Below are 14,988 nucleotides of genomic sequence, written 5' to 3' on the forward strand. Positions count from 1 at the left end.
CAACATACAAACAAGAAGATTGTTATTTTGTGATTGACTAAAGAAGAACACCTAAACAAACCCAATCCACATTCCCCTGCCAATTAACAATGGGAGTGGCCAGCACTACATAACTAGAGGCATTGTTCCAGTCAAGCTTCTTTAGGCTGTGTGCCACTCACCCAGGCGACGCTCTCACTAACAGGCAAGTAACATGCAAACGCATGATTACATGTTATCATGCCCACAAAATACAGATTATCTCCATTGCAGCCTGAAACTAGAATAATCTTAACCCTGCAGAGGAACTCCTGGGTTCAATGTAGAGCAGGGGTGTTCAACCCTGGTCCTCAGGGGCCGCTGTCCTGTATGTTTTTGATGTTTCCCTGATCCAGCACTCCTGATTCGGATGAATGGCTTCTTGTCAAGCTCTGAGGAAGCCTGATGACCCTTTATTTATATCAGGTGTGTTGGAGCAGAGAAACATCAGGAATGAACACCCCTAATGTAGAGCAAGATCCATAGACTTGAACTAATGCTGTGGTTCTTTATATACTGACAGTATGTATGTTTTGCACGTTTCCCTCCTCTGGTACCAGCCTGCTGCAGAACTGCGCCAGTACAATAGAGCTGAAGTTCTCCACCCTCTCTTCAACCACCTGTACACATCTGAAGCCTCTCTCATACAGGTAGCGGGCTATTGCTTGCTTGAGCAATGCTGCCTTTAGGCTGCTGTTGTAGATATCTGTTGCTTTTCATTCACAAATTTGATGGATGTGGTTCTGAGGTGGTGGTGGTGTTGCCATGCCATGCCTGTGGGATTTGCTGCCGATGTTGGAAAAGTCCCCTGTGCTCACTGTCGCCTCCTGGAGGCCCAACCGGTACGACGCAGTGCTGCGTCTGGTCCTGTCCCACATGGAGGTGGAACACAAGCTGCCTCTGCGCAGGGTCTACGCCGGCATCCTGCCACTCTTCATAGACAGGTGGGCTGCTTGTATCTGTCTGCACCCAATCTAGGTCCCTGGTTGATTGTAAATCAGGCTGTACTTTAACTGTAGGTTGTACTGACTATGTGCTCTCTTCAAAGGGCAACTGCGCAGCCTCCAAGGCTGCATCTGTGTCCCTGGAGGTGTGATGGTCCTGAGGAGCAGAGCCGGATCGCCATCCTGGACGCCCTGGAGAAGACCATCACTGTAGCCTGGTCAAGGTCAGAGGTCACAGCTAGACACACCCACACAGATTCAATTTCCTGTTCTGGCCCTTCTGTCGGCTCATCAGTATCATTCTGTGTATAAGGTGGCATGTGAGGGGACTGGCTGACGTGTCGTCAGAGGACACGTCTGCTGCTGTCGACAACCACGTAGCTGGAAAAGGTATATGTGGAGATCTCACAGCAAACTTGATGGTTCTGTTCTGTTCCAGACTTTTACATGATGTGGACAGTATCTGTGCTTTGCTGCCTACAGATAATATGCCAGACATCAACACTGCTGGATGAGCTGCTACCTCCTATACCAGAAGGGGGGGCCAGAACTACAATCAGACCCTGTGCTGGATCTGAATATGTTGTACTGTGTATTGTGCTGTGGTTTTATATAAAGTTTACAAAACACTGATTCTGCCTTTGAACATGTTTATTTCAGTTATTACATACAATAAAAACAATTCAACCAATAACTTAGCCTTAGCTAAGTCCTTTTTTTTGGGAAAAATGCAGGAGAAGGAGTTCGAGATGGCGCTGTTTTTAGGCCAGACTTGCTCAGGAAACAGGGATGGTCAGATGATTACAGCTGGCTGGGTCCATGTCCAGAAGGAGACTAAGTTCAAAAAAGAAATTAAGTCAGGGCCAAAACAGAAATTACTAAGTTAGTAATTTCTGTTTTGGACCTCTAAGTTCAGAACAATGTGCAAATATAAAGCTACCAACTGTTTAAGACAACATGAACTAAATTCCAATAAACAATATTTATGAAGACCATATCACCTCTAGGCTGACAAGGTGAGTGGCTCCTCGATGCAAACAGGCTTTTCTCCAGAGCCTTGTCCACTACATGGATGGGGAAGTTGGAGATGTATCCATACTGTAACAAACACAAACAACAATGTGATTACCACACAAGTTGTGTGGAGGACAAGGCACAAATGAGTTGATGAGGAGCTAACAGACGAGACTCTTACCTCCGTTCCACTTTTCTGCTGAGGGGAACCACTTTCCTCTTTGGGGGGGGAACATTCATTGGCATTATTGTCAGGATGACAAATTGCATATTTAACTTACATAAACTTCAGGGTGGCAAACTTGTGTTCATACAAGATGGTATGGTTGCTTACTGTATGATGAAGCGAGGTCAATAGACGAGGTATTCGGCAATCTGATCCAAGGCCTTCTCATAGTCCTCACCTGAGAGACACAAATGATGGAGTCGTCATCTATCTGCATACCAAAACACAATTCTTTAATGTGTTGCTGGAAAAGCTGCTCTCTCAATAATCTTCATGCACAGGAAACATTTTAGACACCATCATCAGATTATCTGAGGCAGCAGTAACTATGTATTATCAAAATACAGACTAACATACCTACGCGTTTAATATCATTAGAAAACAACTTGCCCCTTTCCTCTTTGGTGATTGCACAGGCCTGTTATGTTGAACTCATTCCTGTTGAGAGCAAATTATCATAAGAATAGAGGCTCGGTACCTTCAAACAGAACAATTTGTTACCTATAACGTCCCAGATAACCTAGTACAGGAACGAAACATTTCAGGACAAAACTGGATGTCAATGTTAACATGCATTCCCCGTGCGTTTGGCTTGCTGGTTAGCACACAGACGAACCCGTAACTTTACCGCAGTTTCATAGGCGTTCATGTTTGCTGGTTGAGATTTATTGACCAAATTATAAAATATCTGAAAACAAATATCGAATATGTCTACCGGGGAGATAACCATCTAAAAAAATTTACTTTAAATTCCCTGATGAGCATGTTAGTAGGCTATCGCTACGCTAGCTAGCAAACGGAGAAATCGACAAGTCGGTACACCATTCATTGGAGTTACTTACGTCGCCGTGCTGCATCTTCAAATCCTTTTCACCGTGTCGTGGACGGCTTCTCGGCTGTTTCAACCTGTCGTTACTATATCAAAATATCAACTGTAATTAAATATCTATTTTAGGTTTTGAGTCAGTGAAGCCACGACATGGACATCCAGAACGCCGACATGTTTTTTTTGCGTGACACAATTTTTTCTTCTGAGGGTAGACTACGGCAGATTGCAACCAATAATGCATTATCGCCCCCTACTGTTTGGAGGCCTAAGTGTTCCATAACCTCAAAAATACATATTGATATCTTAATACTTTCTACATTACTGTGGTGTTGAAACCAAATACGCGATCGTTTCGTGTCAGTAATAATGTCAGTGAACACTAAACAGTCACATTTGCACGCTGCTTTGTGCAACACACCTGGCCATCAATCGTTTATGTTGATTTACTGGATAGAAAGAGAGACACTCAATGTCTATGGAGAATTGCATGCTCGAAACTGACTGCTTGTTTTAGATAAGTGCGTTCCCAACTGGATGGGCTTAATGCTGTGGGCCCATGTGGCTGACTATACTGACATCAGACTCAAGTACAAATGTTAATTTTAGTCGATAAATGGTTTGTTCTGGGGGTTAGAGGCTAGAACGATGGTGGCGGACATACGCCATCGTGTCCCACGTGGTTGACTGCCGCCGCTCTCAATCCCCTCCATATCTGCATTGCTAATGTAGGTGCGGAGGTGCTAACTATGCAAACAATTACCGACGACCCTGCCAGCGTGCAGAATTACACATTAATTACCCAGGCATGCTAATCAGCTCGCCGCGCTGTTCTATCCGCTCGTTAGCGGCTAATATTCACATCTCTAATGGAGATGAATTAGCAAACACTGTAGTGTTTTGTAAAGGCAATTTAGTGTTTTAACAATGAGGAAATCTAGGGCCCGAACGAAAGGGAGTATGTGTGCACGCGTTAGACGGGAATTTAGCTTCGTGACAGAAACCGTCTTGAGACACATTGTATAGCCTACACGAGGTCACTGTCAGTCATATGTGCAGTACAACCTGTGTAGAACGTGTACAAAAACTGATGACTGATGATGTTTGTGTGGTAGTCAGGTGGCTTAGAATACCTATCCTATGGCTTAGCGGTTAGGAAATCGGTCTAGTAATCTGCAGGTCGCCAGTTAGATTCCCGGCCGAGCCCAATGACGTTGTGACCTTGGGCAAGGCACTTCACCCTACTTGCCTCAGGGGAATGTCCCTGTACTTACTGTAAGTCGCTCTGGATAAGAGCGTCTGCTAAACGACTAAATGTAAATCTGTGTGTGTGTGAAACAAAACCGGATCATAAGGGGACCCAGACCAGTTATTTATGTTGTAAAGAATTCCTTTATTACAAACAGCCAGCACGTGGATGGTAATGCCAGCAGGCCAGATAAGGGGGGGGGGGGGGGGGGGGGGGGGGGGGGGGGGGGGGGGGGGGGCTGAAAAAGGGAAATACTGACGGAGGAACATACAGAACTTAAGTCTTCCATAACGGCTTAAATGCTACATTACAAAACAGGGGGAGAGAGACTGTGCATGCCTCTCACCCCAAAATGTTTCAACTATAAGAATTCGCTGATTTGACACCATTTGGCTGTAGTATAACCTACTGTTTGTGTTAAGAGAGCTTAACCTAGAGCCATCCAATTATGTTCAGATTGAATATGCAGAGCCTGTTAAATGGAATACCTTTTCCATAATTCCTTCAGACAGGTGACAACAGTAAAGACAGGTTGAGTCTATAAGACCAGGGCAACGCTCCGCGTTCCACAGCATTAGCATCAAGTATGAACGAAGGATTCTGATTTATCAGAAAACCCGTTTCCAGCCACGTAGGGTTTTTAGGTAGCGTACATCTGATTGATATTCCCCACGGTGTCCTTTGCACTTCATGGTCTGTGGCTCTCAGTCCTGTCAGCTTTATGAGCTAAATCGAACGTGCCTAATCTTGAGCGGTAGGGTTTGTTCACAACAGAACATGCTGGCTGACACTCACTCTCGCTCTCCCGCGCACACGCACATAATTCTCAAGCACGCACGCTCGCACACGCACAATCTTTTTTCTCAACGAGCAGTTTTCAGCTCCGTGTTGTATGAGAAGACTTCATGCAGCTCATGGGTTGCCTCGCTATTGTCCCACACATACATATATAAAAAGAAGAAAACAAACGATAATAAAAACAGACTTGAGACCATCTGCTCCCATCAGAATAAGGCTAAGACTTTAGACGACGTCAGGTGATTAGAAGTTTGGAAAAGCACTAATTAGGAGCGCGGATACAAGAAAAAAAGAAACAAAGAGTGTCACATTACAAATAATCCAAGTACTGACTTGGAGCCTTATGGATGTCTGATAAATAGTGGTCTCCGTTTTGTGATGAAACTAAGTTTTACCACGTTAACACAGCAGTGAGTGAGCTACAGAAAGGTCCATGCTCCACGTCACAATAATACTGCAACACATAAATACACACGTCATCAACTATGTATTTGTATGTATACAAGGCTAAAAAAGCTTCACATGATATGCAAACAACCATAATCACTATTGCACTCCAAACTTCTTGTTGTCCTGGTACACATCTAGTTTTAGTCTTAACTAGAGCTGCGTGTGCGTGCGTTTGCTTCTGAGGCTGATATGACATCAAAAAAGGCGCGAGGGTTTAACGTAACGGAACTCATTGTTCAATAAATAGAACGAATAATGTTGTTAAAAAATGATCGCAAGAAATTAAATACAATAAAAGGAAATAAAATCGGTTAAAGAACTAAAACATTGACGAGGGACATCCAGGATGAGTCGCTTGTAGAAAAAAAATAAAATCCCCCATTTTCTTTTGACAATTTCTTCCCTCTCCTTTCTGCTGGTTTACTTTTCGCAAAAATAAACCCCCCTAAAATATATAAGGTTGTTCATAAAAACAAAAATTAAGTACCGAGTCCTCTGAGTATCTACAGCTGTACAATAAGTCTTGGAAGGGAGTTCAAGGAAAAAATATTTCAGCCAGTACAATGTACAGGTATAAAAGCCTCTATACAGATGCTGGCTTAAAAAGGGTTATATGAAAGGATAGAAAAACAGAGCGACAGCTTGCTAGTGCGGCTCTTCCAGGTTGGTCTTCTCCTCGATGGCCTGCTTCACAATCTCAGCCAGCTTCAAACGATCCACCTTGTCAGAGAAGGCTCGGCCTGGAACCAGACATGGAGCTGACTGAGCACGTCTTTATGGCATACTATTACGATATGAATCACTATTATGAAATAGCCTTTCCTGTCAACAAAAGAGCGAGGAGTGGAGGAGTGTGGTTGGCATGCCCCCATTGGTTGGCTGACTGGTTGTTCTGTGTCAAGTCCTGCCTCTTACTGTTGGTCTAGTGTGGTCAGTCCTGTGTGTGTGGTGTGGGTGTGTGTGCATACCGTCCCAGCTGAGTCCTTGCAGTCCATCTCTCAGCAGCTTACAGTCCCTGTTGAAGCGCCAGGCGTCGTGCATCACCTCGTTCAGCTTCTCGTCCTCGTTCTCTCCTGCGCACACACACACACACACAAAGAACACCGGGGTTAGAGCGTGTGTGTGTGAGTGAGAGACAGAAAGAAATTGTGAAAAAATTGAGTGTGTGAGCCTTTGTGTGTATAGACCAGCCTGTGGTACTGTGTGTGTGTGTGTGTACAGACCAGCTTGTGGTACTGTGTGTGTGTGTGTGTGTACAGACCAGCTTGTGGTACTGTGTGTGTGTGTGTGTGTGTACAGACCAGCTTGTGGTACTGTGTGTGTGTGTATAGACCAGCTTGTGGTACTGTGTGTGTGTGTGTGTGTATAGACCAGCTTGTGGTACTGTGTGTGTGTGTGTATAGACCAGCTTGTGGTACTGTGTGTGTGTGTGTGTGTATAGACCAGCTTGTGGTACTGTGTGTGTGTGTGTATAGACCAGCCTGTGGTACTGTGTGTGTGTGTGTGTGTGTGTACAGACCAGCCTGTGGTACTGTGTGTGTGTGTGTGTGTGTACAGACCAGCTTGTGGTAGTATGCACTGGGCGATGACGTCTCGTAGTTTCTCCAGGGCCACGTTGCAGTCTTCACCTCCGTTCTCCGGGTCATGGATGAAAAAACCATCACTCTGCTTGGTGCTACACACACACACACGTATAGATTACTATACTGAGAAAACTGGAAAATACAACAATTATAGAAAAGGAAGAGGCAGTATAGAAACTTTTCCCTTGCATCACACACACACAGACATATCTACTGAGGAAGAGGAGAGGAGACAGTGGACAGTACCCCAGCATCTTCCTCTTGCGCAGGATGGGGTTGTTGACCGAGTTGAGGGGTTTGAGGCTCACGTTATGGTCCTGGATCCTCATGTTGGCCAGCTGCTCTGCATGGGCCTGCTGGATGCCTGCTACCACCGCCTGCCCGCCCCAGCCAGGGGCACAGAGGTGGGAGGGGGGGAGGGACGGACAGAGGAAGGAGAATGAGAGAAGAAAAGCAAAATGTGGAAGATGACAGCACCAGGATAGAATCAGTGATAGAGGGAGAGAGGGAAAGATAGGGAGACAGAGAGTGGTCATGAGAGTCAGTAAACATGACTCGTTTTGCTAGGTGCACATGTTGAATTACGATCTAACAGCGCCCTCTGGTGGTCACTATGGGTGCTGCAGCACCAGTGAGAGGGAGGGGAAACAGTTAGGCCTCACCTTGTCCATCATCATCTGGGAGGAGGGCAGCACGTTGTCCAGGGCCTCGGTGCAGTTGAGCCAGGGGTGGGCCAGGACCCCCTCAATGGTCAGCCTCTCTTCTGGCTTCACCTTCAACAGCCTGGGGGGAGGAGGAGGAGGGGGGGAGGTGGGAGCAAGGAGAGGGGGAGTAGGGAGCAAGGAGAGGGGGAGTAGGGAGCAAGGAGAGGACAAAGTAGAAGGGAAGAAGAGAAGAAGGTCACTTAAGTTAACAATCAACTCAAGAGCTTTTTATTACATCTGATCCAACTCAGCGAGGGAGGGAGGGAGGGAGGGAGGGAGGGAGGGAGGGAGGGAGGGAGGGAGGGAGGGAGGGAGGGAGGGAGGGAGGGAGGAGGGAGGGACCTACTTGCGTACGATGTCCTTGGCCATCTCAGAGATCTGGCTCCACTCGTCCTCGGGAAAGTCGAAGCTGGCCGTCATGATCTTCTTCCTCATGTCCTTGGGGATGGTCCTGCTGTGGTGCCTGGAGTAGAAGGGCGGGTAGCCACACAGCATCACGTAGATGATCACACCCAGAGACCACAGGTCACAGCTCTGGGGGGAGAGCAGGAGCAGGTGGAGGGGCAGGTGGAGGGGTAGAGGTGGAGGGATAGAGGTGGAGGGGTAGAGATGGAGGTGGAGGGGTAGAGATGGGATGCAGAGAGGGGGAGCAGTCAGATATTTGGTGCTTCTCCATGATTGAGCATGTTGTCCTTCATCACACTGGCATCCTGGTGGTTGAGCTTGGCTCCCTGTCTGGGCCCTTACCTTGTTGTAGGTGTAGGGGGTAGGTGAGGTGGGGATGATCCCAGACTTCTCCTTCTGGTGTCGCCGCTGAGCCTCCAGCACCTACAGGGAGAGGGGGAGACGTGAGGCCAGGTGTTAGTCTAGAGGCCAGGTGTGAGGCTAGAGGCCAGGTGTTAGGCTAGAGGCCAGGTGTGAGGCTAGAGGCCAGGTGTGAGGCTGGAGGCCAGGTGTGAGGCTAGAGGCCAGGTGTTAGGCTAGAGGCCAGGTGTGAGGCTGGAGGCCAGGTGTGAGGCTAGAGGCCAGGTGTGAGGCTAGAGGCCAGGTGTTAGGCTAGAGGCCAGGTGTGAGGCTAGAGGCCAGGTGTGAGGCTAGAGGCCAGGTGTGAGGCTGGAGGCCAGGTGTGAGGCTAGAGGCCAGGTGTGAGGGTGGAGGCCAGGTGTGAGGGTGGAAGCTGGAGGTCAGGTGTGAGGGTGGAGGCTAGAGGTCAGGTGTGAGGGTGGAGGCCAGGTGTGTGTACCTGAGGCGCCACGTAGTACGGAGTGAACTGAGGCGTCATCAGGTCTCCCTGGTCGATCTTGGCAAAGCCAAAGTCACACAGTTTGACTGGTGCATCCTGGGAACACATGGTAGAGGTTAGCGTTAGCGAGCATGGTGAGGGGGCGTGTCTGACCCCCTGCTGAGGGGGGGGGGGGGAGGTTGAGCTCACCAGAGAGTTGTCCTTGAACAGCAGGTTCTCCGGCTTTAGGTCCCGATGGGCGATGTTCAGAGAGTGGCAGTGTTCCAGGGCCTGTCCGATCTGACAAACACACACACACACACACACACTGTAATAAAGGCGTGTGTGTACAATGAGAGTGTGAGCATATGCGTGTGTGTGTGTGACTGTGTGTACAGTGCAATAGTGAGTGAGTGCGTATCTGTGTGTACCTGTTTGGTGACCTGGCTGGCCATCTTCTCTGTGAAGTGTCTGTGCTGACTGATCCTGTGGAACAACTCCCCTCCCTCCATCATCTCCATGACGATCAGCAACCTGGCTCTGGTGGAGATGGAGAGAGAGAAATGGAGAGAGAGAGAAATGGAGAGAGAGATGGGGAGAGAGAGAGAGAGGGGTCAGCAGAAGGATGTAGGGGTTGTGAAAAATAAATGTGCAAATAAACTTACATCCACCCATCCATCCACCAGCTCTATCACTCACTCTATCACTCACTCTATCCCTCTATCGCTCACTCTATCACTCACTCCATCACTCGCTCACCTTGGGCTGGACTCGTGGGGGAACTGGACACTGTTGGCATACACCTCTGTGATCTGGACGATGTTGGGGTGTGAAGCACACATGACGTGGAGACGCACCTGGAACACAAACAGCAGGACAGGACAGGTGACCCAGATGGAACACAAACAGCAGGACAGGACAGGTGACCCAGATGGAACACAGCTGGCGGCAGTGTGAGTGTGTGTGATGTTTGTTTGTGCGCAGTAAATTAGCGCCTCACATGCAAACATGCAAAACCACACACACATGCACGCGATCAGACAGAGATAAAGAGAGAGAGAGAGCGAGAGAGCGAGAGAGCGAGAGAGCGAGAGAGCAAGAGAGAGAGAGAGAGAGAGAGAGAGAGAGAGAGAGAGAGAGAGAGAGAGAGAGAGAGAGAGAGAGCGAGAGAGAGAGCGAGAGAGAGAAAGAGAGAGACAGAGAGAGAGACAGAGAGAGAGGCATGCAGAGATCCAAAACAACAACAACATCCCAAACCTCGTTCCTGGCCTTGGGGCGATCGATGAGGATCTTCAAGGCCAGTCGTTCTTGAGATGATTTCTTTATACATACTCTGTAGAGCCGGCACATACAGTCAGATGAAATACTTGACAGCCATTAGCAAACACACACAAGACAGAGACACACAGTTGCTAGGGAGTTAGACATTCCGTCTCAACCATAATCTGTGTTCGTACACACAGATTACACTAATATGTCCTCGGGGGACATTCAGTTCACAGTCAAAGTTCACCAGAGGGAGCTTAACAACAAGGTGCATGTGCAAGAGAGAAAAGACAGTGAGTGTATACAGTTTGTGTGTGGGTGAGATTATTATTTTATATTAGAGTCCCACTTTCTCCCCAGGGATAGCTTAGAGATGTTTATTTCGTTTTTTTCTTCTTTCCAAGAAACCAGAGACAGTTGAAAGATACCGTTTAAACGGTTTGTGGTAGAAAGGAGTTTGGTTCAGGAGAGTGGGGTGGAGTGGGGTGGGGCCAGGGAGATGAGGAGGAATGTAGAGCTGGTGTGTGTGTGTGTGTGTGTGTGTCAGTAGATCAGAAAGACTGGGACTTAAGCCTCGTCTAAATCCTGGACGACTAACACACTGCTGCTGTTGGACTCTACATCCATGTTCCTTTTCTATAACACTCACTGTGTTCCTTCATTCCTGTCTGCCTGACTTCCTTCCATCCACCCTGTCTGCCCGCCCGCCCTCCCTCCCCTCTGTCTAGGAAAGATATGTAATCTCTGATATGAAATTGACTGTTATTGGTGATGTGTTCACTCATCCAATCATAATGGACCTCCAGGGAAGGATTGACACAGGCTTGTAAAACTGCTGTTTCCCTGTAAGAGGGAGGTTCCTCAGACAAGGACATCTGTCTGATAACTGAGTCATCATATAAGTTACGCAATCATGGTGTGAGTTGTGCCATCATGGTGTGAGCTAGGCAAGCGTAATATGAATTAGGCTGGTATGAGCTAAACTAGCATGATATGAGCTGACCTAGCATAATCAGAATTAGGCTAGCATGGTATGAGCTAGGCTAGAATTATATGTGCTAAGCTAGCATGATATGAGCTGACCTAGCATAATCAGAATTAGGCTAGCATGGTATGAGCTAGGCTAGCATGATATACGCTAGGCTAGCATGATATGAGCTAAGTATAAAGGTTAAAGACAGGGGAGGACATGTCTGAAGGGTTTGTTTGGAGGGCATCTTGACACAGCAACCAGACAGGTTGACTTCAGACAGCATGTATCAGCCCGACTGCTGTGCTCGTGCAGGGTCAGTGTGGCATGAAGGAGCTAACGCGCTGCTAATCCTCCCTGTTCCACTGGCAGTGCCTTGTGTTAATGTGTTAACGGATGGGTGAAAGGGGGCCAGGGCTGGGGAATGGCCTGGCTTTAAGGTCTGGGCTTGAAATAGGGCGTTGGCAGGGGAGCTAGGGACAGGGTGAGAGGTGTGGTGCTGAGCCTGGGGTCAGAGGTCGGGACTGGGGCTAGGGTAAGAAGTTAGGACTGGGGCTAGGGTTAAAAGGAGAGCTAGGGTTAGACTTAGAATTGGGACTGGGTTACTTCTAATAGTTGGGGTTAGGACTAGAAATTGGGGTTAGGACTGGGGCTAGGGTTAGTTAATGTAGCTTTCTGTCACCCCAGGAACAGGAGCTTTCACCTGTTCAGATTTCCTCAAGGAGGCAGAAGGACACATGTTTATGGTTCAGGATCAGGTTACACTCACCTGACAGGCCCACTAATCCCAGCTCCCAGCTTCTGGGTCCAGTTGATGTTATACTCCTCCAAAATAGACGTTTCCTGGGAGAGCATCAGCACAGAGAACAAAGATGGTGTCAGATACACTTCACACTTCACACAACATGCCACACAGCAAGAGCACAAAAATGATGATTATTTGAATTAATTGAACTGACGCTTTAATACCAAGCAAACTCCAGATGGGGGGATTTGAACCTGCAATCTCTTGGAAGTACAGACAATGGCCTTACCACTGAGCTATACCACTCACCCACCTCCTACAGTACAACCAACAAGATAGATCCCTGTCGCATGTCCCCCTTGACCTGGCAGAGGAGCCAAGCTGCTGTAATGCAAACACTGAACGAGTGATAAAGAGACAACATTCCATTTACTCAACAGAGGCTTGCAGGCTTTAATAGGACCAGAGATCTCCTATCTGTTTTTCTGGGCGTCTGCCCAGATGTCTAGAGTATATGCTTTACTGAGGGGTGTTGGAGACCTGTGACTAAGATCCTTGAGAAAAAACCTTATTTCTAGTCTGGCTGCCCTGTCTAAAAAAAGAAGATGGCATGCCCTAATAATTTCTGAAAATTCCAGGAAACAAAGGCCGGAGGCAGCAGAGACAAATATTTGTTTCAAGTGTTTAAAATGTTCTCTTTCATCGGACTAACGTACCTTACATGCATTAGTTGTTGCAGTATCTCAATTCCCAACACCAAGCCAACTTCTACACCCCCCCACCACCCAGCCCCCACCCCCCACCCCAGCCGGCACATTCTGACCCAGTGGTGTGATAAGGGGACGGACTTAGAATAACTGACATGGAGGCCTAGTGTAACACTGAAGGTAGCTGCCAAAAGCAGGAACTGTGTGTGTATGTATGTGTGTATGTGTGTAGGGGGGGTGGATACAGTCAATCTACAGATACACAAACCCTAACTAACAGAGTTACGGGTGTCGGACAGAAGCCTGTTACAAACTAAATTTAGAGTACACACAGGTTACTTCTAAATCAGGGCAGCAAATTGAGCTGGGTTGAGAACAAATCAATCAGACCCAACCAATGCTAGGTGTAAATGCTGTCTAGTTAGGACAAAAGAGAAAAAGCTACTTGATAGAATTACTCCACACACATTTACATACAGGGCTACAACTGTGTAATATGACGTTATATTTACCTTTATGAATTTGTCGGCGTTGTTATCTTCGGACATGTTGTTCCAGAAAAGGTCCGCTAGAAAAGTCCTTAAAACTGTTCTCTTGGACGTACAATCTAAACTGACAGTTTGACCTTTACAAGTAAGCTACTGTTAAACAGTTATCTACCTAGCTAATGTTTCCCCCCGATAGAACAATTGCTACACTATTGCTGGTGACAGGTCGAAGCCATGAATGCTGCTCGATATTCGGCCAAGTACACACAACCGAATGCGTGTACTGGTTTAGACCGATTCCACTCTGCCCAATTGGGGCAAGATGCTTCAGACCGGATCGGCTCACAACCACTAGCTCCAACCTCTTCCAGTCTTCCTAACTTCACTGAAGCGACCATGTAGATTGCCAAACTTCGACTAGATGATAAAAAAGGTCCCTTGGACTAGTTCCAGTAAGCAAGCTCACCGCTTTAAGGAGGCAGGTCGCAGAGTGCGGGACAAAGAGTGGCGGTGTATTTTTAGCAATAGTGCGACTAAAGCCCTGCGTGAAGACACCGAGACACGGGATTGCTGGCGAACAAGCTAGTTAGCTAACAAGCATTATGAATAATTATAGGACGTGCTGGTTTGGAGATTAACTTTGAAAACAGCAACAGTTGTTTTGACAGCACGTAGAACTTCAGGAGAAACCTAGGCGACTGGGAAAGCAAATAGGCACACCGTGTACCACACAGACCAGACAAGAGAAATTTCGCCGATGCTTGCTAAGCTAGCGTAAAGAACTACCTTGATAGCAAAAGAGTGACATTAATCATTTGAGAGCGAGTATAACAGTGAGTAGTGTTGCCGACGTATAGCTGACCTTTCGTAACAGCACTAAAAGTAAGAATCGAAATAATACGCGAGTTGTTAGGGTTGCGCATAAAACCCAATCTAAATCCACACAGTCGTTCTTGTCAAAGAACACACCAACCAAGAAGCTAACTAAACACGGGCTGTCTAAGAAGAACGCCTGATCAAATGTCTCAATGTATGGTTTAGGGAGACAAAATGTTAAATTTAGAGTGGGATTTTAACATCTCTTTCATATTTAAATTGGAAATAATAGACTTCTAGCTCATTTTCTGTGTTTTATAAGCTTTTTTGTGTTCTTTTAACATCAGTATACAAAATGGACCGTCTACTATCTGGTCCGAGGGGTCCTTATTTTTCAATGCGGGCAAAAATGTTTGCATCAAAAGAAACCGAGTCCGACTTCTACAACTTTTTACCTGCATGCAGTTGCAAGAGAGCTTATATTTGACCAACTTGAAGCATATAGTTAAGAGGGAGTTCTGAATATTTTACCTCCAAAAATGCAATTGGGTTTATTAAATTAACTGAGTGAAAGTGCAATTTCATTTCTTGGAGGCCTACTATGTTTTATTCGGTTGCATTACATTTGAAGTGGCAAATATGTAAACAGTTCAGTATTCACCTCTATTGCCAGTTAATTTCAGAACCTTGGACAGCAACTTGGCGACAAAAATTAGGGAGGGGACCGTTACCTAATAATAGGAAAACGATTAATTAATCACCTTTCGAGAGCTTCGAAAAAATTATTATATATATATATACATATTGATGAGATGATTAGAAATAAGGCAGACAGTAGATTACCATATTTAAATGGACACATGGTTTTCCGTAAAATTTGGGGTCACTTTTCATTTGTGGTATACAAAATGAATTGTAATCACTGTCAAGGTACTGACAGCTAATATAACGATAGACATACA

General features: G+C 46.6%; 2 protein-coding genes across 5 annotated transcripts; one reads left to right on the top strand and one right to left on the bottom strand.

The window, feature by feature from the left end:
* The first annotated feature begins 271 nt into the window (after positions 1-271).
* On the top strand, positions 272-1,595 carry LOC124486629 (TELO2-interacting protein 2-like). 4 transcript variants are annotated; one of them, XM_047048363.1, is made up of 6 exons: positions 272-444; positions 579-668; positions 767-962; positions 1,067-1,186; positions 1,276-1,352; positions 1,423-1,595. In XM_047048363.1, the coding sequence occupies exons 3-6, from the start codon at positions 784-786 to the stop codon at positions 1,593-1,595; spliced, it is 549 nt and encodes a 182-aa protein (XP_046904319.1). In that variant the 5' UTR covers positions 272-444; positions 579-668; positions 767-783. The 4 variants fall into 4 exon arrangements, with proteins under 4 accessions (XP_046904319.1, XP_046904321.1, XP_046904318.1 ...); XM_047048365.1 differs by having other exon boundaries at positions 1,446-1,595; XM_047048362.1 differs by lacking the exon at positions 272-444 and having other exon boundaries at positions 462-668.
* Positions 1,596-4,517: 2,922 nt separating this feature from the next.
* Positions 4,518-14,197, bottom strand: mapkapk5 (MAPK activated protein kinase 5). Its single transcript, XM_047048437.1, has 14 exons — positions 13,235-14,197; positions 12,040-12,113; positions 10,292-10,367; positions 9,794-9,891; positions 9,466-9,574; positions 9,245-9,334; positions 9,056-9,151; positions 8,560-8,640; positions 8,159-8,346; positions 7,771-7,891; positions 7,355-7,485; positions 7,085-7,200; positions 6,494-6,598; positions 4,518-6,265 (listed from the first exon to the last, which is right to left on the bottom strand). The coding sequence occupies exons 1-14, from the start codon at positions 13,268-13,270 to the stop codon at positions 6,171-6,173; spliced, it is 1,416 nt and encodes a 471-aa protein (XP_046904393.1). The 5' UTR covers positions 13,271-14,197; the 3' UTR covers positions 4,518-6,170.
* Between the last annotated feature and the right edge of the window lie 791 nt (positions 14,198-14,988).

This window comes from Hypomesus transpacificus, chromosome 24, assembly GCF_021917145.1.
Source record: "Hypomesus transpacificus isolate Combined female chromosome 24, fHypTra1, whole genome shotgun sequence".
Classification (NCBI taxonomy): domain Eukaryota; kingdom Metazoa; phylum Chordata; class Actinopteri; order Osmeriformes; family Osmeridae; genus Hypomesus; species Hypomesus transpacificus.